The sequence below is a fragment of the Acomys minous genome (assembly GCF_964271855.1).
Source record: "Acomys minous genome assembly, chromosome: 8".
In the NCBI taxonomy this organism is placed as follows: Eukaryota; Metazoa; Chordata; class Mammalia; order Rodentia; family Muridae; genus Acomys; species Acomys minous.
In genome coordinates, this window is record NC_140489.1 from 41,871,324 (window position 1) to 41,896,641 (window position 25,318).

The window sequence follows — 25,318 nt, forward strand, 5'->3', positions numbered from 1 at the left end:
TTTCTAGACCTTGAATGACAGTTTATCTTGTACTGTACTGTGCGGGTCCCTGTATTTAAACTCTTTCACAGCTGAAATGCCTCCCTCGGGTCTTGGCTCAAACCCTTTTGCTTAATTACTCCAGCTCTTCCAAGAGTTCTTGAAATTATCTTTTAAAGTCCTTAATCATAGAACGCGGGGCCCAGAAGAACCTTTCAGATAGGTTCTCATTTCCTGTCTCCGTGCTTTGTGCTCCCCTGTGAACGAATGTGCCTATCTGGAGATTTCAAAATAAGCGGAGGAAAGAAGTAAGGTGGAAATTAAGTTGACGAAACAGCTCGAATCTATTTGTTATCATATTTGACAGTATTTCTCACCTCTGTGCCAGAGGCTGGGGTCACCCTGCTTACTTCAGTTTGAAGTTTAAAGAGATTTTCATGCTATATTATCACTTCCTCTCTTAGACTTGTAGTGTCTTATTTAAAGGACAGAGTAATGGGAAATAACTCAACTCTACAAAAGCTTTTAAACAGTTTTATTGGACGTGAAATGAACAAGGGTCACTGTTCTTGGGACAACTGATGATCAGCTACCAACTTATGGATTAGCTATCAACTGATGATCAGCTATCAACTGATGGATTACCTATCAACTGATGATCAGCTACCAACTGATGGATTAGCTATCAACTAATGATCAGCTATTAACTGATGGATCAGCTACCAACTGATGATTAGCTATCAACTGATGAGTCAGCTATCAACTGATGATTAGCTATTAACTGATGATCAGCTATCAACTGATGGATTAGCTATCAGCTGATGAATCAGCTATCAACAGATGATCAGCTATCAACAGATGATCAGCTATCAACTGATGATCAGCTATCAGCTGATGCCCGATGGGAGACTGGAAGGGTATGGGCTTCCAGAGTTTTCTGAGAAGGGAAGGTGGGCAGAGCAGTTTCAGAGTTTGAAAGGGTCCCCGTCATATTGGGTTTCTCAAACTGGACTGTACGGACCACACACACTGTGAGGTTGCGCTGAACGGAGACACACCCCACTGATTTGCATGACTGAGCTAGAGTGGGCAATCCTAGCCCCCAAATCCATGTACCTCATTTGCTGAGATGTTCTCTGGTACGAGCTACACTCTCTTGTATCCAAGGACCCAAATTGATTTTTCCCTTTGAGTAGCTATAGGGACATTTCCCCCTAGTTCTGTTTCTGTTTCTTGACATTGTTGGGAGAGGTCACCCTACTTCCTCATTCTGACAGTGGTTTCCCAAAACTTCCATCTGCCCATGAGTAGAGCCTGGAGAGTCCTGGGCAAGAGCCTTGGGTCTGATGCTGGAAAATCCAGACTCCCTACCCTGGCTGTAAAACAGCAGCTTTGATGTCCCTCATACACTTGCCAGTGGTCTTTGCAAATGTACACTGAAAACCTTGAAGAGATTCCATTTATTTATTTTGTAGTAGAAAGCTTTCAGGTTGAGCAAAATGACATATCTCCAGATAATTGTAAGAAACGGCCTCTACAAATGCGCAGCTATTAACAATTACCAGGAAACTCACAGTGGGAAATACTGTGGTCAAATACTCGCTCCAAAAGACTTAAGCTGTATACATTTGGACTGACTGAACAGCCTGCTGATTTTGACCTAAATAAATGATTCAAGGCACATGATAACAGGCTCTATCCAAGAAATTAGGCCACAGCCATCCAAGGCTCACCCACGTTTTCTCCCCCTCCTCCCCCCAGCGAACTTCTAATGCTGGATGATTTCTGCAGCCATGTGTGAGGTACAGGAGACGGCAGCTACCAGGTATTTTCACCCAAGGACAGCCACATGCAGGTTCACTGTTGGGGACTCAAGTCCATGCCCTGCCATTCTCAAGCCCAAGGAAACACTTGTGACAGAGTAAGTATATTTGGGGGAAATCTTCAAAAATGTAGAGTCAGTTCTCAGTGGTTTGGGGTTGACCTTCAATTGATGGAATGAATCCAAACCCTTGTTTCCTTTCTGGTACTTAATCCATTTTATCCACCCCATCTCCTTTTGAACATTTTTGCAGAGAGGCAAAGAAAATAGCAAGGGGAAAAAAAGGTGAAACTACAATGTATAAAATAGAATCATACATCTTAGATGTGGGATAGGTTTGGGTTGGAGGCAATTGAAACTCTTGGATAAAAATATTATTTTGAGTATTGATGGTTTGTCAGTATTTGACATCTGTATCTTGGACAATTATACACACACACACACACACACACACATACACACACACATATACTCACACACATATAAAGTTAAGAATGCACATTTGGTTGCCATTTGGGTAGGAAATACATGGGCCCCAAATGATCGGAATGGGAAATGCATATGCTGTTAGCTTCTGAGCGATGAGCCAAATGGACCATTCTGTCTCCCACACCCCTTTGCTCAACCCTTAATGAATCAAGACAGTGAGCTCATACCTGTCCGGCGGTGTCATACAGTCCAAGCAAGTGCTGCTTGCCTCCCACTGTCACGTTAACTAGGGGAGAAGAGAAGACAATCCGTAAACACAGGTCCATCAGCAGAGTGTCTCATGCCAGCATCTCTCTGGGCAGGGAGGAGAAGCATGTGTCTCATTGGTGGATGTGCTAATCCAAGTTGACAGCATAGTTTCCAAATGAAAGAGAACCTTGGGCCGTGGCAACAGCAGATGGTCTGAGCCACCTCCCAATCTCTCACTGGAGGTGGACATTTTTGGTATTACTCGAGTTCTCTGTAGACCGTTTGGTGACCTTTGCTGGACTCTACAATGTGAAGCCCTGAAGAAAAAGGATACTAGGCCCCTTTCTGCTGGGTTATCACTGTCTTTGCTCTGAGCTACCATTCAGAATACAGACCCATGAGAAATCTGTGTTCTTGGGGCCAAGGAGATGTCCAGTTGGTTAAGTACCTATTGTGCAAACATGAAGACATTAGACCTCCCTCCCCCATGCCCAGCGCCCATGTAAAAAGTCTAGGCATCATTGTGAACACCTGCATGGGTGCAGGGGAGGGACAGAGACAGGCAGATCCCTGGAGCTCACTGGACAGCTAGCCAAGCCAATTGGCAAGCCCCAGCATCATTAAGAGGACCCATTGCAAAAGATAAACTGGAGAGAGTCATCAAGGAAGATGCAAGGCATCACCCTCTGGCCTCTGCTGCATACATGCATCTGTATACACATGCGCCTACATGCATACTACAACACACACACACACACACACACACACACACACACACACACAGAGAGAGAGAGAGAGAGAGATAGGTGTCTTTGTTTTTAATCTGACTTTGAGATCCTAATTAAACCCAGGTGCTGTCTGCACATGTGGTTTTAGGGAGGTAGCTTTACACACCTACAGAGTTAGAGTTACCCAGCAGGCTGGATGCCATGCCAAGCAATTGTACCCCAAGTGAGGGGTAATGTGGGAACACCAGCCGCTCTGCACATGTCTGGGAATGACATAAAGTCTCAAGTTGTTGCTCAACCAAGAGGGACCAGATTGCACGCAGGAGGGATATGGTTCTCTTGGTGAATCGGAAGAACAAGGTTAAACCAGAAACCCCAGATCTCTTCTGGGAAACAGGAAATCAAATATGCAAGAACACACTCCCCCCCATTAATTAGAAAATGCATAACGACAAAGCAAAAGTGGGTTTTGATCTTCTCTGCCATGAGCTGTACAGAAAATGAAGGGTGACTGGATGGTGACCTTTTAGAAGTGGATCGCTAATGTATCATCAGCCACATTGCCTAGCTGGAGTTCCTGACTTGGCAGTGACTTTTACTTCGATTTATTTTCAGGTTGATGGGCATCACGTATGTAAAAGCATTTCTTAATGCGGTTCTCTGAAAAGCAGTTGTTTTAAAATGCACAGCCTCCCCAGACGCTGGGGACTATTTTTCTAATTTACTCAGATCCACATGTGTTCATTTTGATAAAATGACTGCAGCCAGCTGTGCTTCTAACTGTGTGTTTTTAAATGTCACACTCAGCGCTGTGGAATCCTCACTGTGATGCTGACTGACAGGCAGGGGTGGGGCATTTAAACATTTTGCTTCTATCCATAAGCCACGCTAGCCATGGAAATAGAGGTGCCCAGGGCTCTTTGTCCTGTTTTATTTTCTTCTTTGTACACACTGGCAGAAGAGAGCCTGGGCTGCTGTTTCTGAAATTGGCCTAAATGGTTTCTTTAATGACCAATTGGATACCTAGTCATGGATCAAGAATGAATGGAAGAAATCCAGTTATTACAACATGGAATTTCCTGCCTCCTGTGAGCCGGGTACACGGAGGCCAGGACAGCTGTTGATGAGATACTATGCACTGCTCTGAGACCCACAGGCCCAAGGCCAATAGGAGGCAAGCACTAGAAGCTGAGCCGTCCTAGAGGCCATACTGAGGACTGCAAATATTCCTAAGCAATGGCTGTGACCTTTGTCACTAGAGTCCTGCACGCTCGGTTCTCATGCACACCCCTTCTTTTCGTAGAGAACAGTCATTCCTTCCGGGGCCCCCTTTCCTTCAGGCCCCATCCTTTTCTCCTTGGCAGCTGAGACTCCGGGGAGTTTCAGCAGGCCTGAGGTGGGTGTGAGCAAGGAAGGCTAAACCAGGAGCGGGAGCATCTATACACTCCCCCCCCCCCCCGTCTTTCTCTTCTCCGGTGGTCTGTGGGCTGAGTACCAGAAATGGAAAGAGCAGACGCAGAGCAAGTGGAAAGAAAGCGTAGCCAGGTGCAGTGTAGCATGCGCATGCGCTATGCCAGGGTAACGCAGAGGGCTGGGGGCAAGGCTGAGCGCGCACGCATTTACACACTCGGCTGGCATTTGGTCAGAGAAGGCTTTCAGGTGAAGATGTCTAAGCTGAGTCTGCAAGGATGGCCCCCAGTTTCCTTGGCTGTTTTAACTCCCTTACCAGCCATTATCCTGAAGGCTTTGCCAAGCTCTTAAAGTCCTTTGGATAAGGGAATGGAAAGAAAAAAGCATGAAGAGAACTTCCTTGGGCTAAGGCAGAGTGGTGATCCAGGATAGATGAGGATGGACACCATTGTTGGTGTGGAAACATCGTCAGTGTTGCTTTGCCAGCCCTGCCGGAAAGATGCTAAAAGCAGGGCTTAGAGCTTGCGCCCTCATCCTTGAGAGTCACTTTAGTCCCTCTTTCCTGAAGACCTCAAGGGATGGCAGAGACAGATGTCAGTATCAGTTGTACAAGACATGGCTTTGTGAGTCCTGGACCGGCAGTGGATGCCTTATTGCTTGCCAACCTGTGTCCCATGAGGCTCCAGAGCTTGGCAAGAAATTAGTCACAACTCCATAGAAGGGAAGCGCTGCCACCAAGCACTAATCAGCCGTGAAATGAGGTCACGGCAGGATTGCTCACCCCAGACCGCTCTGCCTTTCAATGTTACCACTGCTTTTCATCATTAGAGCGACCCCGGGGACGTCATCTAGGACCTCCAAGTCTTCCTTTTCTGTTAAAAAATGGGGGTCCACATGGTCCACAAGGAGAGAACTGGCTACCACAGGTTATCTTCTGACTCCTCTAAGTGTGTGCTGTAGCATGCCCTTGCCCTGCCCTAAATAATTGTATTAAAAGTATGTTAAAATGGAACCAGAGTATTTGGGAGAAGAGCATGCAACGAGAAGATACCTGACATACATGCTGGTTCTCAGCCGGTGCTGGATAAATGCATCCAACTAGTGCACATTTAGTCCATTCTGAGGACAGGGCTCTGTCTGTCTGTCTGTCTGTCTGTCTTTCTAGTAACTTCCCAGTGTGCACGGATGTTCACACAAAGGGGCCGCTGGTTATTTTCTACCCTAAATGATAGCTGTTTAAATCTGCCTTACAGTCCCATGGAGGACAGAGTCCCATGGCCAGCACAGATTCTGCCACGTGAAGTAGACGTTGAATACTCAGGACAGAAACTCAACACACAAGGTCCACTCAGCAAGGTAAGCATCTTTGGGACTGTGCTAGGCCTCAGCAAGATCTTCCTTGCCTAAACACTGACTGCATCACTGCCAGGAAGGCCACACCCAGACTATCTTCCTTCTAATTCTGGGAGCTTTTAGAGTTGTTTTCTGAATTTAGAGGGGTTTTAAATCGAGCAGGTCAAATGACCTGTTAATAGCTTTGATGGTCCTCTCAAGAAAAGTTGCCCATGCCCTGCTAAGTAGGTAAAACAAGTCTTCCTCAAATCCATTAGACTCTTTCCTTCCTCCTGTTGGTTCTGGGATGAATTGGTCAAATTGTTGAGCTGTTTGAGCCAGGATACAAGTCCTCTCTCTTGAGGATCACTAACTTTACCCAGAGAAGAAAATAGCCCAGACTGGACTTAGGCCTCCTTTGCTCAGCATTTTAACACCTTGAGGCTGTGTTGTTTGTAAACACATGAGCTCTCTGGCCATCAGCCCAGCCACCAGGGCCATGAGGAACAGCGCTCAAAGCTTCTTCTTTGTGGATGGTAGCTGTCTCAGAGGCTCAAAGTAGTCTCCTGAAGCCAGTGTGGTGAAGCAAGGTGAGCCAGGTGGATTCTAACGGTGGAAACGTCAGGTCAGTTAGAGGAAGGCCCTGATGCACAGTTCCTAGTGCACAGCCAGCTACACATGCCACTTAGGTCTAGTTACTCTCTCAAGGCAGGATAAAGCCCGGCCGTGGGCTGTGGGTAGCACCACAGCAGCGCTATTTTCGAGGAAGAAGCCCTAGCTTTAGATGCAGCAAGCAATAGAATTTTGGAAGTGGTAAACTTGTGGTTCTTTGTTCATGCCAGAGACTTATGACCCGATGAACGAATGAGTCAGCAAGACGGTGACTTATGTCCAAAGACCGCTTTGAGGAGGTAGGTGGGAGGCCAGGCTACGGCAGGAGGACCAAGAGTTAAAGGCTGGACTGTCCTGTACAGCAAGCCCTTGTCTCCAGACTAAACCAAACCAAACCACGCCCACCCCCACCCCCATATCCTGCCGAAGGCTGCTGGCCTGTTTTTGACACGTCCCAAGCCTCCTGAGTGTGTGTGTGTCCATTTTCTTAAGGGGCAAATGCAGAGGTAGCAGTGATGAAATCTCCTCCCAACTATCCATTCGAAGGCACTTAGTGTGAAGGTGGACAAAAGACTACCTTCCTAAATATAAGTGGTGGCAGATTCCTTCGCTGGGGCCTCATCTTTCCAAAGCCTGCCTGGCTCTCACTGCTGCATGGCCTGCATCAGCTGTCTGCACCAGCTTGTCTCAGCAGCTCATTTCCTTCCTCGTCAGGGTCTCTCTTGTTACGGGAACACCAGGCTGCGTGTATGTGTGAAGCAAAGGTCACTGGGGAAGTCGCTTCTTTAAAAGATGTGTGAGCACGAGGGGAGAACCCAGCGGGTTTCCTGAGAATTCACTGGGATTCCGAGCAGAGGGCTATGTTTCCCTTTCTTTTCTCTCCAGACAATCTCTCATCTCCTCCGTTGAGACAGAATGCAATGTAGTCCGGGCTGCCCTTCAACTCACTCTCTAGCTGAGAATTCCTGATTTTCTTGCCATTTCTGGAATTACAGATCTGTGTCTTCATGCCTGGCCCCCTCCCCTTAAAGTTCTGTGTATCTGTGCTAAGACAAATAGAGTCCCATTCAAACAGGGCAGGATACCACGTCCATACATTGTCTGGCCCTGGCTGTGTTTCTCTTTGTCCCTAACAACATCTTCTGTGACCAGTGATGTGGCTTACACTTGAGCCATTTTCTAATTTCCCTGGATTTTAAAGGGGGAAGAACTAATTGGAGCCCTGGACTCACGGGGGAACAAACGCTGGGACCTCAAGAAAGCCATAGCTTTCCCAAGCCCCCCCCCCTTTTTTTTCTTATTGGCAAGTTGAAGAACAAAAGCTTTCAGGAAAGTGAAGATGTTGTACACCGAAGATTCCAAGAGTGTGGTGTGGCGTTCCTGAGCAAACATCTTCTTTCTGGGAACAGGGTTTCCTGGAAAGATGTCGCTATGGTTCTGGGTGTGGGATGGGTGCTCAGCAAAAATATTTCCTTTGTCAGGATTTATTTGATGAAGAAGGAAAAAGGAGATGGGTTGGAGGAGGAGGAGGAGGAGGAGGAGGAGGAGGAGGAGGAGGAGGAGGAGGAGGAGGAGTGGGAAGAGCTCTAGACGCAGAACTGACTGAGTCTGGGGATGAGACCAAGCCAAAGAAAGAGCCAGACAGCCACACCCTGGCATGTCAGTCTTGCAGGGCTCCACCCTTCTTTCTTCAGGATTCTTTTGGTTCCATCTCTTCCCGTTCTACCCCCTAAATATTTGTAGATCCCAAGTCCTTTTTACCATCTGTACTGCTCTCCCCATGCAAGCTCCATTCTGTCACTTGGCAAAAAATCTCCTAATCTGTGTCCTGGTCTTCAAGGTCCACTTTCTGTACTTCCTCCTTGATGTCTCCAGAGAAGGTGCAAAGTGAAAGACAAATACCCTGTCAGAGCTTACAAAATCCTGGTCTTCAGCCCTGGCTCAGCTTCCTAATTCTTTTTTTTTCCTGGGCCATAGTTGATCAAAAAACTTTTTGCAATCTGTTCTATTCAGGATAGTTCTTTCTCTGAGATGCTGGAAAAAAAGAAATTTCTGGAATCTTTGCTCCACACTTAGCCTGGAAAATCTGCTTTCCTAATCCCTTCCCACCCTTCAGGAATTTAAGCCTATTTCTATGTTTACTTTCCATTTGGTCACAAAAGAATTGGCATTATTAAATCTGTCTCTGTCTCTGTCTCTGTCTGTCTCTGTCTCTCTGCCTCTGTCCCTCTCTTTCTGTTCATATGTATGCAGGTACACTTGTGTGTATTTGAGTGTGTACACTTATATACGGAGGCCAGAGGGAACTTCAATAACTGTTTGTTAAGCACTGTCTGTCTGTTTTTTTCTGAAAGGGAGGCCTCTCACTGGCAAGGATATCACCGTGGAGGCTAGGCAGATCAGCTAATGAGCTCTAGGGATTGGCCAGCCTCTGCCTCCCCAGACTTATCATTAATCCAGGATTCGAGTGTATGTTCTAGGTATCTGACGTTGAGATACCTGAGCCATCTCCTCAGCCACGGCCAGCTGTTATTTATTCTCATGTCCAGATGCTAGCAAAAATTGGGAATGTTGCTACGAACGTAGCAGCCAAGGAGCTGAAACGTACATTAAACTTCAACCAAACTGAAGCTTTTCTCCGAGGCATCTTTGGTATTTTCCAAAAGGTCACCATGAACTTTGCTGGACATTGCATGGCAGGATGGGGTCACCAGTCTGATGTCCTGCACTGCAGCTGGTTCACCTGTTGTGAGGGATGCCATGGAAACGTGGCCTCTCTGGGTGTTCATGTCACCGGTGGCAGACATGTCTTTGTCAGTAGGACAGGACCACTGACCATGTGTTCTAAGGTTCCTATATAGGTATAGAAGGCTGACATTAGCCATTGAATGCAAAGGGACTGTCACTATGGCTTCAGGAAGAAATGACCAGCTTATCGGTGAAATCTGTATTGGGGTTGTGGCCCACAAACTAGAGTCCACTTTTCATAATGTCCCCTGTAGGTACAGAGAGACTCTTTAGAAATATACTATTTTTTAAAAAGTCAGAGCCATACATTACTGGAAACTCATTTGAGCTAAGTTGTCATTGAGGCACAATGGAGCAAACAGCTTATTTCTGAGTCTGTACTTTCCAGTTTAGCCTGGGCTTTGATCGCAGGATCCAACTTTTTGCAGCACTTACCAGGGAGTAGTTGAAAGCATGCCTCCCTTGGTTTTAGTCCCCATAACATCCTGAGGATGTAGACCTGCTTTGGTACCCAGGTCCCCTGGTAAGTGATGTTGCTCTGATCCCAGTCCCATCGTCGTTAAGATTAATAGCGTAATGACTTGACTACTTTAGTATCCTGCCCACTGGCCAGGTTTCCAGAATAGTAGAATAACCTCATATCAGGAAACCTGAAGATGTACTAGGTACTCCACTGATGTTATTATTTTTACCACATCCAGCACATAATGCAGACACAGAGTGACCTGGGGGAACAGCCTCCCCTTAGCCCTGTCAAGCAGCAGTAACCCAGGACATTCAAACATCTTGGTGGTGATAGAAGAGAGCTAGAACATTCCTTTTAAGAGCGTTGAAAGAATTATTAGGCTCATAAAAGTTCTATCAAGTACTGATTAGAGTAAGTTAGAAAACATAGTGGAAAATAGCCTTTCACAACACAATACCACACACACACACACACACACACACACACACACACACACACTATAAAGTGTCCTGTAGTATGGGAGATGTTTATGGGAAAAACAGCACAGCACTTGCTGACATGCCTAAAGGGAAAGAAATTCTGAGATAGCTCATGTTCTGGGCAAGAAATTCAATACTGGGAAGATGTCAGAACTCTCAATTTAATTGTTTAAAGTAGCTTCAATAGTTTTTTGGTTATGGGTTTGAAAACTCAACTTAGAACAATAATGAAAATAAGATGTATTATATATATGTACACACACACACACACACACACATGTGTTTTACCCACATGCATGCATATGTACCATTTATCCGCGCGCGCGTGCATGTGTGTTACCCATTGAGGTCAGAAGAGTGCATAGGATCCCCTGGAATGGAACTGGAGATGGTTGTCAGCCACCTTTTGGGTCCTTGAAACTGAGCCCAGGTCCTCTGCAAGATCAGCAAGTGCCCTTAGCTGCTGAATTTATCTTTCTTTCTCCCAAATCATACTTTCTAATCAATAACAATTGCTTCTAAAGGAAATAAAAACATAGATATTTGACAAAAATACGAAGAACTAATGAATATTCAAGTAAAAAGGTTAAAGATACAATCTTTGGTCCATTAATTAGCAACGATAAATAAAATGGTACCAGTCAGCCAAGTGGTATAGGCCTATAATTCTAGGTATGCAGGGGGCTGAGGCAGAAGGTTCATAAATTCAAGGCCAGCCTGGCCAAAAGAGCTCAGTGAGAGAGTTCTTTTGAGGGCCTAGCATATTGGGGCCCTGGGAACCATACTCAGTAAAAAAAAAAAAAAAAAACACACACACACACACATACACACACACACACACTCACACACACTCACTCACACATACTCACACACTCTCTCTTACACACAGTCTCTCACACACATACACACACACTCACACAGAAACACTCACACACACACACACACACTCTCATGCACACATGCACACATACACTTTCACACACACACACACTCTCACGCACACATACACACACACTCTCATGCACATATACACACACACTCACACGTACTCTCTCAAACACACACACTCTCACACACACACACACACTCACTCTCTCTCTCTCACACACACACTCTCACACACATACATACTCTCACACACACACTTACACACTCTCTCACACACACACTCACACACACACACTCTCTCTTTCTCTCTCTCTCTCTTTCTCTCACACACATACTCACACACACACTCTCTCTTTCTCTCTCTCTCTCACACACACACATTTACAGTTGGGGGTAAGGGAGAGAGAGAGTGCTAGTTTGTGCAAGTGCTTAGATCTGTGGGTGCTCACACACTACTGGCGAAAATGTGAATTTGCTCAAGATTTTCTGGAAAGCCGTTTGGCGACAGATGAAAAGGCTGAGCACGAAATCTAATTCTTTTATTTCTTTTTGGATCAACACTCTTTTCAGGAATGTGTTTCCAGGAACCATCACACAAGTGCACAGTAATGTATACAAAAGAATATTCATCACCAGTGTGTTTATAACAGCTAATGGCTGGACGGGGCCTAAACAGTCAAGAGTCAAGCACTGGTTCTCATCAGTTACGGAGCACCGTCACGAGGGAGCAAGGAACGCTGTGAGAGACTGAAGACATCATGCTTACGGAGACAGGAGAAGGTTCCACGGCGCTTCCATAAAATACGCACGCAGCACTCTTTACTTTTTCACGCTTGTTACTGCAGACATGTGAAACCATCTTAAAACACAGCCGAGTTCTCTGGAATGGTGGCGAATATGCTGCTGTTGTTACGGCTGTCTACAGATTGGCTCGTGTGTCATCTAAGTCACCTCTTATCAAGCTGTTATGTCTTCCAGGTTCCCTCTCTGAAGCTTTCGTGTCAGGCCCCATGCAGATTTATTTTTGGCTTTAGATGGAGCCTGCATTTTTATGAGGGCTATGATGAGTAGGTCTGCCATGTGTGCCCTGGGCTGCGGAGCAAGCCATCTCTCTCAGAGAGCTGTGACAGGCCCCAAACTCTCTACCTGCACTTGCTTTGCAGAGGTACCAAGGTACATTTGAGAGAGTGCTGGGATCTCCCAGGGCACATGGGCTTGCACACAGCAGTAGGGAATTGAGAGTAGCCTCCCCCCTCCCCCCCCCCCACCATCTAGGCACAGTGGGTGAGCAAGGCTGCAGAGAACAGTCAGTGTTGTTTTTCTCCTTTTCACCTTCTTCTCTGAAGTGTCGCAAGACAAGTTGGAGAACACGAAGCCGCTCTTTCCTCCATGGTTTTCAGCCCCAGACTCTACGTGTTCATCCACCTCCTTGTTAGTCAGAGTTTGAGGATTTATGTATCTGTGGGGTTTTCTTTGTTTTATTTCTATTCATCTAGTATTCCCAACTGAATAAGACTTCTTTTTCAGATTAAAAAAAAAAAAAAGAAATAAGGAGTTATTTTCAGGTAAAAATGGGGGACATTGGTAAACTTCTTCATATATGTCAAGAAATGTGAATGCTAAGTAGCCGTATTCTGTAGCGCTCCCACACTCTGTATTCCCTATGTGAAATAAGACATGTTAGAGATGCTAAAGCAATGAAATCCATTGCAGACCCTCAGGTGGTTGACAGGTAGTGCGTGTGAGAAGGAGCAGTGTATTCCACCGAGACAAGGCAGAAGGGACACTGGGTCTGAGCTGCTAGTTCCTACATGTCTCTCCCTGGTCTTCAGACAGCTGGGGATTGGGACAAAATCCTGCTACCAAGCCTATGGAGGGTTGTAGGGGTTCATGACTGGAGAAGCTGCCCTGAGGGAGGGGGGATGCGTGTCATGTCCCCAGTGATGATTTGAGATGTGAAGGGATTTTGGCCAAAAAAGGATGAAGATGAAACTGTAAACAAGCCATCTTGGGCCTTGGAATGTCTCTGTCCCTTGGGCCATCACTGGGAGGTGGCTCTGAAAGTCTGAGAGCGCTGGTGAAGGGGAGGCAACGAGGGACACTACAGGAACCGCAGGCCACTGTTTACATGCTTACTTCAGAATTTCAGGAGACTGTACCAACAGCTTGGACGACCATTAACACCCAGTGTGGTTTCTACTATGTGGGAAAGCTTTGTAACCCACTTTAAAAAATATGCTTCTGGACCCATGGAAACCCTTACTGTGGCTATGTGTCCATTTGTCCTCTGTGACAGCCTATGTGGACATGGCATTATGGGGCAAATGGTGAAGCTGCGGCACTTCTCTTCTATGGGTGAGCACCCCTCAGTCTGATTTCCCCTCTCTGGTTCTGTTAAACGGTATTGTCTCTGTATCTTTTATAGATTCAGTCTATCCTGATCCCTATTCCTTGCCCTCTCTTCCGCCGCACTGAGGTGTTACAGCAATGAGAGATGGCTGGCTGGACTGTGTATTCCTTTCAAGCAAAGGCAAACCTCGAAGGCTTTGTTAGGGATGCAGTTTTAAGTACTGGATATATATCGGATGAAGGAATAGATTAAATGTCGCCGTAGCCTCCAGGAGAGCATCTGTTTCAAGGGGGAACCGCAGCCCATGGATAGAGCTCTGTTAGCGATCTCAGGAGCGGGGTGTCTGGTAGGTGGGAGGGGATCGTGCGGAGTCCTGCAACATTCCCAGCATGTGGGAAATATCAGCAGAAGGAACTTGAAGGTGCTTCTGGCATGGATGCCAGAAGACACGGGTGTTGAATTGAAACTGATCAACTCTAGAAAACAAGGAAGGCCATTGAGCATTGGGCTGGGCACACTCCAAGACAGACAGCGACAGAGTGTTTGGTTAACTCCCAGCACTGGCAGCAGGGGCTGCTCTGATCCAGCCTTGCAGGGCATAAGGCAGACATTGAAGTTGTCAGTCTCAGCGTCTGGGGTACAGCCCAAGCTCTTAACCCCAGTGTCTGCAAAGGGAATGGAACCACCTACAATCCAACTGCCATGCCTGGAGCACCGTGAGAGAAGGGGAGGAGAGCTACAATGGCTCTGCTCCCAAATATGACTCCAGCCAAGTGGCAGAGAGAAAACCGGGCAGCAGAATGCCGGCTCATTATGTCCCAGGTCACAAGTAAGCAAGCAAGCAAGCAAACAAACAAACAAACAATAAATGCAAAGGACCACTGCCTGTATCTCCTGAGACAAATTCAATCCGTGGCAAAGTAGTTTTTTTAAAAGAAGCTATGACATTGGTCGGCACTTCAGCTGTCACCAACGGATCTCTTCGTTACTCTGCGGGCGTCTGATCAGATGTCCCAGCTCACCATGAGTAGCATATTTTTTCCCAGTGGTCTCCCAGTGTGGTCTCACAGGCATGGAGGAGGGAGCATGCTTGCAGATCAGTGAGAGCTGACCCACCTCAAAATAGAAATGGCTTGAGGAAGACAGAGGATGCATGAAAGACGCAAGCAGCAGAAGACGAAAGGCCGATGAGAGGGCTCAAAATATCCAAACCTGCCTGTTCTCAGAATATTCAGGGAGGTGGACTTCCTGAGGATGAGAGGGTCATGAATTGGTGCCTAAGCTGAAGTGACAGCAAAGAAGCCCAGGACATGACAACAAACATGTGTCTAAGTGACCCGTTGACGGACATAGCTTTGGGCTCTGAAGGGCAGTCACACTGAAAATGACCAAGGCCTGGCACTGATAGATTTTATAAGAAAATGAAAGAAAAGGCACAAGAAATAAATAATACATAGAAAAATCTAGAGCTAGTACCAAGGCTGCAAAAGTAGCCCATAAACTAAGCCAGATCTGTTCTTGACCAGCTGAGGAGAAGGTCCTAACTTTTATGTTACATATTACCTCACTTGTATTATGTCCATGTTCTAATCACATCTTCACGTCTCCTGGGGGACTGAAGGAGAAGATGAAGAAATGGTGAGGAATGGGAGGAGGGAGAGAGGCAGGCAGGCCTTAAATGGATGACACAGAGGTGTGAATTCCAGTCAGGCTGAACAACAAAATGGCCACCCTAACCACTGAGCCCTTGGTAAATGATTACAAAGGAGGAGGAGTCAGCAATGACTTTATTTTTTATGGTTGAAATCAGTGCGTGGAAGTATCCCTGGCCTACTTTTCCAGAGCGCCTCTGCGGCCAGTGCTGGGAGCTAGCCAAACACTCCGTCACTGTCTGACTTGGAGTGTGCCCAAGCCAATGCTCCACATGGGATATTTGATATCACATCTTTGGGCTGGGCTGTTTGAGTTCATCAACTATTTGAGTTCACGAAATGGATAGTACTGGAAAGTTCTTTGTGTTGATTTTAACCACATCTCAACTTCATACCCTTGGCATATCCACACATAGTTACTAACTTGGAAGTTATGATAAGGGTGCCCAAAGACCTCTACACCCTAATTCCACTAAATGGACTTGGCAGGTGTGATTAAATTAAAAACTTTGAGTTGGGGAGATTATTCTGGGTTATCCGGTGGACTCCGTATAATTATAAGCACCCTTACAAGGGAAAGATGGAAGTAGGAGAGTCAGTGTCCAAGGAGATACAAGTCAGGACCAGAAGTTGGGATGCTGTGAAAGAAGCCATGAGCCATGCTGGACTCTGGGAAAGGCCACATAGAGTTCCTCCTCTGGGGCCAATGGGAATGCTACTTGCTGGCACGTTGCTTTTAGCTTACTGAGGCATGGTTTAGATTTCTGACCTTCAGCGTGGACAGGCAATGAATTTGTGGTGATGTGTTTACAGCAACTGTCGGATAACCGGTCCAGTGAGTTTGTATTTGGATACTTCCTGGATGCAGTGAGTTTGTGTTTGAATGTTTCCTGGATGAGAAGGCGAGGAGGAGGGGGGCATCTTCTCTCTTGACGTAAGCATCCCTGTGAAGGGAATCACTTGATGTTAAGACTCTTGGCCCAGCTGCCCCCAGGGGAGTTGAGAGGAAGATCTGACTGGTAACTTGGGTGCAGCTGTGGCGCACAGCACAGTCGGCTGTTCAGCCCCTCTCCTTTTCCTTGGGGCTCTGTCTGTGGAGCTTCCTGAAGCTCAACGCTAACCACAACCCTCTAGGCCCCCCTATCTACCCCACCCCACCCCACCCCACCCCCGTACACATGGGGCCTTTGCTGCCCAGTGCTGTTTGTGATGCGTTCTGAGGCTCACTGCTCTGTGCTAGCGCTCCTGCAGGTCTTTTTCTGTTTGAAGCTGCATTTACTCTCAAGCAGGAAAAAGAAGTGTTTTTCATAAAAATCAATGAAACACAACCTGCCACATAGATATTCTTTCTCTTTTCCTCGAAAATGCTATTATTTTAGTTATTAATTAATTAATTAATTGTGTGCATTGTGTATTTGCATGTGAATGTGTGCATGCCAGTGCCTGGAATGTGGAGGTCAGAGGACAATCTGCAGGGGTCAGTTCTCTCCTTCCAACATGGAGGCCCTAGGGCTCTAACTCAGTGCCATACTTAGCAGCCAGTGCCTTTATTGTCAAGCCATCTGGTAGGCACGGATAAGTTGCTTTTTCCTGCTTCATTCTTTTCCAGGTCTTATTTAGTTACAGATAGTAAATGAAATATCTTTAAGGTATATTAGAATTACCAACAAGGAGCAGAGGGCAAGTGACAGAACGGCTGATTAGGTAAAGCTCGCGGGAGATGAGGCTGTAGGCTCTCTCCTGAGAGTCTGCTGTGCCGCTGGGCTGGGCAAGGTCTACACACTTGGCTCCAAGCGTCACCCGGTGGAGAGCGGGAAACATAATTGGTGAGTGATTTATAGAGCCATTCTGACGTCAAAGCCTCCTGATGGATGAAATGTGGAACAAAATGCCAGCTAGATAGCCAAGAAAAATGTAGCTGTCCCTGGGACCCGGAAGAGCTCTCTTCTAAGTGATTCCTAAACAAAGTACGTATGTCCTGTAGGAGACAGTTTTCTGAACATCATCTTGAGTTTGCACAACCTTCCATTTCTTACCGTGCCCCTCCGTGCAAGCGAACAGAACCTATTTTGTTCATGTACACTGGGTCGTTATTGTGCTCAGTCTACGAATCAGGGAAGGTTGGGCGTTAGGGTATGCAGGACAAAGCAAAACCAGTATCTTTATCTTCAGGGTTCTCATAGTTTGAAGGGAGGGGCCATATACTGGACAATTAAGCCCTCACTAGCAAACAGGGGGCTGAGTGAGCGTAGTGGGGATGCCTTTGCAGTAGGCATCAGGGACAAACTCTTTGAGGAAGTGACACTAAGCTGATCCTTGAACACCGAAAGCTTGTAAGTAAAAAAAAAAGGTCAAGTGCGCACCACGCATTCCAGGCAGAGGGAGCTTCGGAGAGCCCCGGAGACAGGAGAGATGTGCAGGGCAGGAAGTCCAGTGTGCCGGAGCGTAGAGGTTTAAGCTGGGCTTCTGTGTTTTGTTGCTTGGAAGTTTATTGCAGTGAAATCGGAGGTACCACAGACCGAGTGGTGACCATGGAGAGGTGGGAGCAGCATCTACCACGGGCGGCATACTTGCTGCGGCACATATACACAGCTTGCTCTGGGACACTCCCCCACACCCTGCTTTGTTTGCAATGATCCTAGGAAGACTTGCACTAAGTAAGTCACTGGGTTCTTGCAAAGCTAGGTGTGTTTACTAGGAGACACGCCTCCACTTCTCACACAGTTCTACTGAGAACAGCGGTCCTCGGTCTCCACTGCACCCACCACCACATTAGACCCAGGCATTGCTACTTGCTAAATCTCCCCAAGTGATTCCATTGTACAGCCAAGATTGAAAACCACGGAATTAGAGCACTAGCTGGACGAGGAGGTATTAAATGTGAGATTCAAGTTAAGTCCAGCTCTCGAGGTAGGGAACAGGATGCAAAGGAGCATTTCTACCCGCATGGCGTCGGCGCGCGGCCCTTCGCAATTCTAACCAGCTTTCCATGGCGGCGAGTTGGGGTATTTTCCTATTTACACAAAGCCTGAGTGCAGCTGAGAGTTTGCCGTTTTCTTTAGCCAGCTCTACACGGAGGAAAATTAAGCTGATTAATCGAGGAAACCACCGTCCTTGCAAATACTCTAACTTTCAGCAGCTCCTGCCAAATTTCTCTGAAACCCTGAGCCTTATAAGTAAAGATGAATCCTTGGGTCTGGCATGAGTCCGAGTCTAGGCTAACTGGACACGAAAGGTTTCATCTCTAAATCTCTGCCCGAGGCCAGCGGCTTCGAGAGTATGGGCACTTGCTCAGTGGTAGCTCTTCAGAGAACATGGCCTCCATCCCGTTGCTATGTGAAGATTCCCAGGCATGCCCACTTGTCAACCCCACCTCACTGACATCACTGACTGTGTGGTGATTTGGCGACTCCTATTCTCCTGCCCACTTGTTGAAAGCTGTTAGCTGTGTAAAACCAGGGACATTTGGGTTGGCCAAGGGCTCATTGGTTAAAGTGCTTGAGCAAGCATAAAGATCCAAGCTCAGATCCACAGAAGCATGTTTACACGTGAGGTGGCTGAGGTGGCCTGCCTGTAACTCCAGCTGCAGAAGACAGAGAAAGGACAAGCTAGCCACTGTTACCAAACTCCGCATTTGATTGAGAGGTCTCAACAAATAAGGTAGAAAAGCAATGGAAGATAATTCCCGGCATGAGCCTCAGGCCTCCACATACATGTACATGTGCATGTGCACCCTACTTTCCACCCCCAACATACACACACACACACACACACACACACACACACACACACACACACACACAAAGGGGAAAAGAACAAGGACTTTTGTGGTTATATGTTGCTCCTTCTGGCATCAATTTAGTATTCTCTTTTCCTTCTTGAAGGTGCCAAGATTCTCAGCCCCATTGTGGTAGTTTGAATAGGTTTGTGGCCCTCACCCCCACACCCAGACTCATGTGTTTGAATGCTTGGCTATAGGGAGTGGCACTATTAGGAAGTGTGGCTTTGTTGAAGTATATGCGGGCTTGTTGGAAGAAGTGTGTCACTGTGGAGGTGGACTTTAAGGTTATAAATGCTCAAGCTACACTCAAATCTTCTTTTTCTGCCTGCAGATCAAGATGCAGAACTCTTGGCTCCTCCAGCACCGTGTCTGCCTGCACGCTGCCGTGCCTCCCCACCATGGTGATGATGGACTAGACCTCTGGAAACTGTAAGCCAGCCCCAATGAAATGTTTTCCTTTATAAAGAGTTGGTGGTCATGGTGTCTCTTCACAGCAATAAACTCTAAGACACCCACATACTGGACTCTTATGAGCTACAAAGGTGATCTGTGATTGGCTTAAACCTGTTATATATCCTATGGCCCTGACACACAGATTGGTTAAGAGCTACTACATAGTCCAAGTCATATCAATAGAGAGAATTAATTCCAGGTCCTTAATTGAGCCATGGGTGAGAGGTCCTTTTGTGATCCGAAGTGAGGAGGGAGGTAGCCTTGGGAGCTCACAGGCATCACGCAGCTATGAAAAGGAACCTGAAAATGGAGCAGGCAGTAAGTCAGGCTTCCCCTGTTGGTGGGGGCTTTGCCTGTAGCTTTCCCATGACACAGGGAATGTGTCTGCTGTGTCCCCTGTGTGGCTCCAGTATGACAAGACATGCTCCTTAGAACTCAAAGCCAGTTTGAGTTTACCCCTGAAGAAGAAAATGCCTTATATTTAAGAGCCAAACTCTCATTCCATTTATGTCTTTGAAATCTCAAAATGACAAATGTGGAATTCCCTTCTGATTACCTTAGAATGACAAAGAGCCAAATGGAAAAGTGAAGTAATCAGGCCAGCGATGGCGTGGATGGGAGGGAACGGGTCCTTTTCCCATAACACTACCATTTAGGAAAGTCTGACTCAGAGGGAAGGCATGGAAGCCAACGAGGTCCCAAACAAGAATTAACTCCTCGGCTGTGTAAACCTTCTGTCTCATTTAATGTATATTATCAAAAGCTTGTCCATATGTGTATTTGATTAATCACCAGATTATGAAAGAAGCCATGTATGCCCAGAGATACACTGCCTACCACTGATGCACTCAGCCAAAGACCACATCGTGGTTTATTAAAATGATCCCTTATTGGGGAGTATGAAGAGACATTTTGTATGGTATTAAACTTATTTCTCTCCCATTAGAAATAGGCAAGAATTGTGAGTTCCAGGCCAGCCTGGTCTACACAGAGAGTTCCAGGATAGTCAGAGCTGTTACAGAGAAACCCTGTCTTGAAAAACAAAAAATAAAACAAACAAACAACCCCCCCAAAAAAAGAAAAGAAATAGGCAAGAAGAAGGCAAAACATGGAATTTGTACCAAAAGCCATGGTGGCAAACACTGTCATGGGCCATCAAAGAAGAAAATGGAGACAATTTACTTCGTGGTGAGCAAATACAGTTGCTAATGCAGATGTATCAGTTTCTTGGCAGACATTTACAATGAAATATTTCATCATTTCTTCCCTTATGCTTATAGCTTCTTGATTCTTTTCTCCATTAAAAAACAAACAAACAAACAAAAGAGATGGCTCAGCAGTTGAGAGCACTGACTGCTCTTCCAAATGACCGGGGTTCAATTCCCAGCACCCACATGGCAGTTCACAACTGTCTGTAACCCCAAGATCTGACACACTCACACAAGCATACATGCAGGCAAAACACCAATGCACATAAAATAAAAATAAATAAATTAAAACAAACAAACAAACAGAGCATGGTGGCACACACCTTTAATCCCAGTAATCCAGAGGCAGAGGCTGGCAAATTGTTGTGAGTTCGAGGCCAGCCTGGTCTACAAAGTGAGTCCAGGACAGCCAAGGCTACACAGAGAAACCCTGTCTTGAAAAACCAAAACCAAAACCAAACCAACCAACAACCAACCAACCAACCAACCAACCAAACAAAAACAAACACTCCCCAGACTGCACTGGTTTCTAGGGCTATAAGAAGGAGAAACAGAAGGCAAAGGCTGAGGCTTTAATTTTCAACGTTATGCTGTGAAAACAGTTACATTGGAAGGGTGGACAGCCTTCATTGGAGGGGCTGCTTATACCTGACTTTTCACGCTCACGGTGCAGGCCCCTCGTTAGTGGCCCTAGAACCTACACAGGAATCTACATGATAAAAACTTGTGCGTGAGTTCTGCACACCTGAATCTTCACATGCATGGTGCTGGACCCTCGATAGCAGCCCTAGAACTTACCTCACACAGGTGTCTACACTGAGAAAACCTGTGCATGAATTCAGCACTGTGATTACAGTTGATGCAGGACCTGGCTGCTCTGTTTTTCACTCCATTCCCCCCCTTTACCTGGGATTTGAGTGCCTCCTGCAAGCCTCGTGCATGGTTCTCAGCTCCAGTCCCCGCTTCCCTGTTTCCCAGACTGGCTCTGCACTGCCTTTCAGTTCTGCCTCTAAAGTTGTAAGATGAAAGTGGCTTGGGAACCCAGGGAACAGCAAAAAAACGGGCAAACGGGCCTATGCCCACGAGGGCTGACTCTGCAGCCTTCTCATATAAACCCGTGAAAAGGCTGCAGTCTAGTTTGCCAAGTTTTGAAATTAAAAGTACTTACCCACCCCACCTCTTCCCAGTGTTAACCTTCCTTTCACAAGCACACGCTAAAGCTGAGTATAAATATGTACGAAAACCAAGGAGAGGTTCCTTGCTCCATATACTACCACAACAAACTATAAGGTGGAATTAGTGGCCAATGAAAAACAAGGTTCAGGGGCTACGGGGAGGGAAAATAGTGAGCTCACGGATACGCCTGACCTGTAGATACTAAGTTCCACATGCGAACGGTTTCATCCAGTTCCCCACTTTCACAGCAGAGGGGAAAGGAGTCTCAGGCCTTTTAATGCTTTGGCAAAAATATACTAACGAGGCCTGCCTGGTCTACAAAGCAAGTCTAGGACAGCCAAGGCTACACAGAGAAACCCTGTCTCGAAAAACAAAACCAAACCAAACCAAACCAAACCAAACCAAACACACACACACACACACACATATATGTATATATATATATATATATACAGCAAGAGGCAGATCTGGGAGGAGAACGGGTCAGGTCGGTTTGCGAATCCCTGGCCTATGCATGTAAACGCCTCCTCAAAGCCTAACTCTATGGCTTTTACAGGGATTACGAAGACACCTGTGGACAATTACAGGCTCTCTATCTGCTGTTTCTTATTAATCCCAATTTCCTGAAGCACCCAGGCCTTAAATTTTTAATATTTCATTGTTGCAGTTTGTGCTTCTCACTTACGCAATGAAAGTAGTGAGGGGTGAAATTACCCGAGATAAAAAAAAAAAATTTTTTTTTTTTGAAGACCAAGGGGAAAGGGTGTGTGGGGAGGAGTGAGGCTGTGAGGGGAAGGGAGGAGGAGGGACAAGCACTTCAGCAGGTGATGGGAAACAGAGCGGGGCTCTGCCCTCTTCCCTGGAGCCTGGCCCAGCGCCTTAGCTCTCTGCCAGGAAAGAGCTAGGGTGGGGAAGGGAAGTCGGGAGTCTCTTTGGAACATGGTGGGCCCTTGCGCAAGCGAGCCTCTTCACTTCGTGAGAAGATCGTCAATCACGCGCGGGTAACATTAGTTACACGGGGAAGGGACAGTGAGCTAGGATTAGAACTGAAGTCTGTTTGAACTTAAAGCTTGGGCTCTAAGCCCGCTCTTCTTTTGATCTCTCTCATTACTCTACCGTCTATGAGGTCTGTCCCAAGGGTGGTTATGACTTTTCCAAATCCTTCCACTTGTGTTTACCCGTAAAAAAAAAAAAAAAAGACGAGAGTTCCAGATTCATACACCGCCGATCTACGTTTAGGTTAGAACAAACAAAGCCCTGTTTTCCTAAACAATCAATGGAACAGTTGTCATTTGTGAGACTCTTTTTAATGAGAGAAAGAAGTCTTGAACTTTTTTTTGCTGTTCCAGAACCTGTATTGAGTGGATGGATTCAAAAGTAAGATGGAGATCGTTAAACAAAAACTCTGAGACGGTTTAAGAGGGGACACACACACACACACACACACACACACACACACACACACACACACACACACACACACCTCTTCAGACCAAGATGGAAATGCTTTGGGCTTAATGTTTCCAAGACATCTCTGAGCTGGCTGGAAGGCGGGGCTTTGGGAGTCAGCGTCTCTCACAGTCACAGAGGTCACACACAGGGCGCTGTTTTGAAGTTCATGTTTCTGTGACTCAAAATTCAGACTGTTTTCAGATGTGTGTACACACAGATAACGATATGTTCATATCGTTAGAGTTGAGTAAAATGAATTCTTAGCTCCACTGCTTAATGGAAAACTCCTTTATTTGTTAAAAAAAAAAAAAACCCAAACACTTTTCTTTTACATAGCTCTACTACCTTGGACAAGTTATCTGATCTATTTGAGTTTTGGTTTCCTTATTTTTTTAAAATGAGATTTGTGGTGTGTATTTGTGTATGTGAGTGGGTGTATGAGTGTGCCTGTGTGTGCATGGGCCAGAGATAATGTCTTCTCTCACTCTCCACATTATCGTTTAAGACAGCATGTCTCACCCAGTCCGGAGTTCACTGATTTGACAAGATTAGCAGGTCAGTGAGCCCCAGAGACCTTCCTCTCTCTGCTTCCCCAGTGCTGGGATTACAGATCTATACCGTTATGTCAGCACCACCACCTCCTCCGCCTCCTTTTTTTATTTTATTTTAATTTGTTCACTTTACATCCCAGTTGTAGCCTCCTCCCTTGTTGTCTCCCCTCCTTCCCTAAAATCCTCTCCCTCCCTCCCCTAGTCCTCAGAAAGGGGAGCCCTCCTCCCCCATCATCTGACCTCAGCCTATCAAGTCTCATCTGGACTGCCTGTACTCTCTTCTTCTGTGGCCTGGCAAGGCCACACTGCCAGCGGGAAATGACTAACATGTGGGGGCCAGAGTCCATGTCAGAAGCAGTCCCCACTCCCCATATTATGGGACCCCAAAGGAGACTGTGCTGCCTATCTACTACTGAGCAAAGAGCCTAGGTCCTCACCATGTGTGGTCCTTGGTTGGTGCATCAGTCTCTGTAGCACCCCCTTCCTTCACCAGGATTTGTGGGTTCCACTGGTCTCCTTGGGGAGCTCCTGACCCCTCCAGGTCCCTCTGTTCCCTAACTCTTCCATAAGACTTCCTGTGCTCCACCCTGAAGTTTGGCTGTGAGTCTCAGCATCTGCTTTGATTCCTTGCTGGGTGGAGTCTTTCAGAGGACCTCACTTGTAGGCTCCCTTCCTGTTCCTTCTCTTCAGCTGTTTCCAGTGTCTATTCTATTTGCCCTACTGAATGAGAATTAAGCATTCTCCATAGGGTCCTCCTTGTTATTTAGCTTCTTTAGGTCTGTGTATTGTAGTGTGGTTAAATATCAAATAGCTGAGAAACACTTAAAAGAAATGTTCAACGTCTCTACTCATCAGGGAAATGCAAATCAAAATGACTCAAATTTCATCTTACACCTATCAGAATGGCTAAGATTAAAAAAAAAAACCCTCAAGTGACAGCACATTCTGGCAAGGATGTGGAGAAAGGGGAACACTCTTCCATTGCTGGTGGGAGTGCAAACTTGTACAACCACTTTGGAAATCAATCTGGCATTTTCTCAGAGAATTGGGAATAGTTCTATCTCAAGACCCAGCCATACCTTCCTGGGCATATACCTAAAAGATGCTCCACCATACAAGAAGGACATTTGCTCAACTATGTTCACAGAAGCTTTATTTATAATCTCCAGGATCTAGAAACAACCTAGATGTCCCTCAAACCGAAGAACAGATAAAGAAACCGTGGTACATTTACACAATGGAATACTATTCAGCTATTAAAAACAAGGAAATCTTGAAATTTGCAGGCAAATGGATGGAACTAGAAAGAATCATCCTGAGTGAGGTAACCCAGACCCAGAAAGACATGCATGGTATATACTCACTTATAAGTGGGTATTAGCCACAGAATACAGGATAACCATACTCCCCCCCCCCTTTTTTTTTAAAACATGGGTTCTAGACATTAAACTCAGGACTTCATGTTCCTGAGGTAAGCATTTTACATTCCAGGCCATCTAGCTTGAAAACAGAATGTCAATCCATTTGTGATATTGTGTAAGTAATAATAGTGT

General features: G+C 46.2%; 1 protein-coding gene across 2 annotated transcripts in view; it reads right to left on the reverse strand.

The window, feature by feature from the left end:
• RHOJ (ras homolog family member J) overlaps positions 1–25,318 on the reverse strand; it is an 85,663-nt gene that overhangs the window by 18,983 nt on the left and 41,362 nt on the right. For both annotated transcript variants that reach the window (XM_084791638.1, XM_084791637.1), the window contains exon 2: positions 2,458–2,516. In XM_084791638.1, the coding sequence (XP_084647764.1) occupies positions 2,458–2,516 (59 nt within the window). The remainder of the gene's footprint in view (positions 1–2,457; positions 2,517–25,318) is intronic.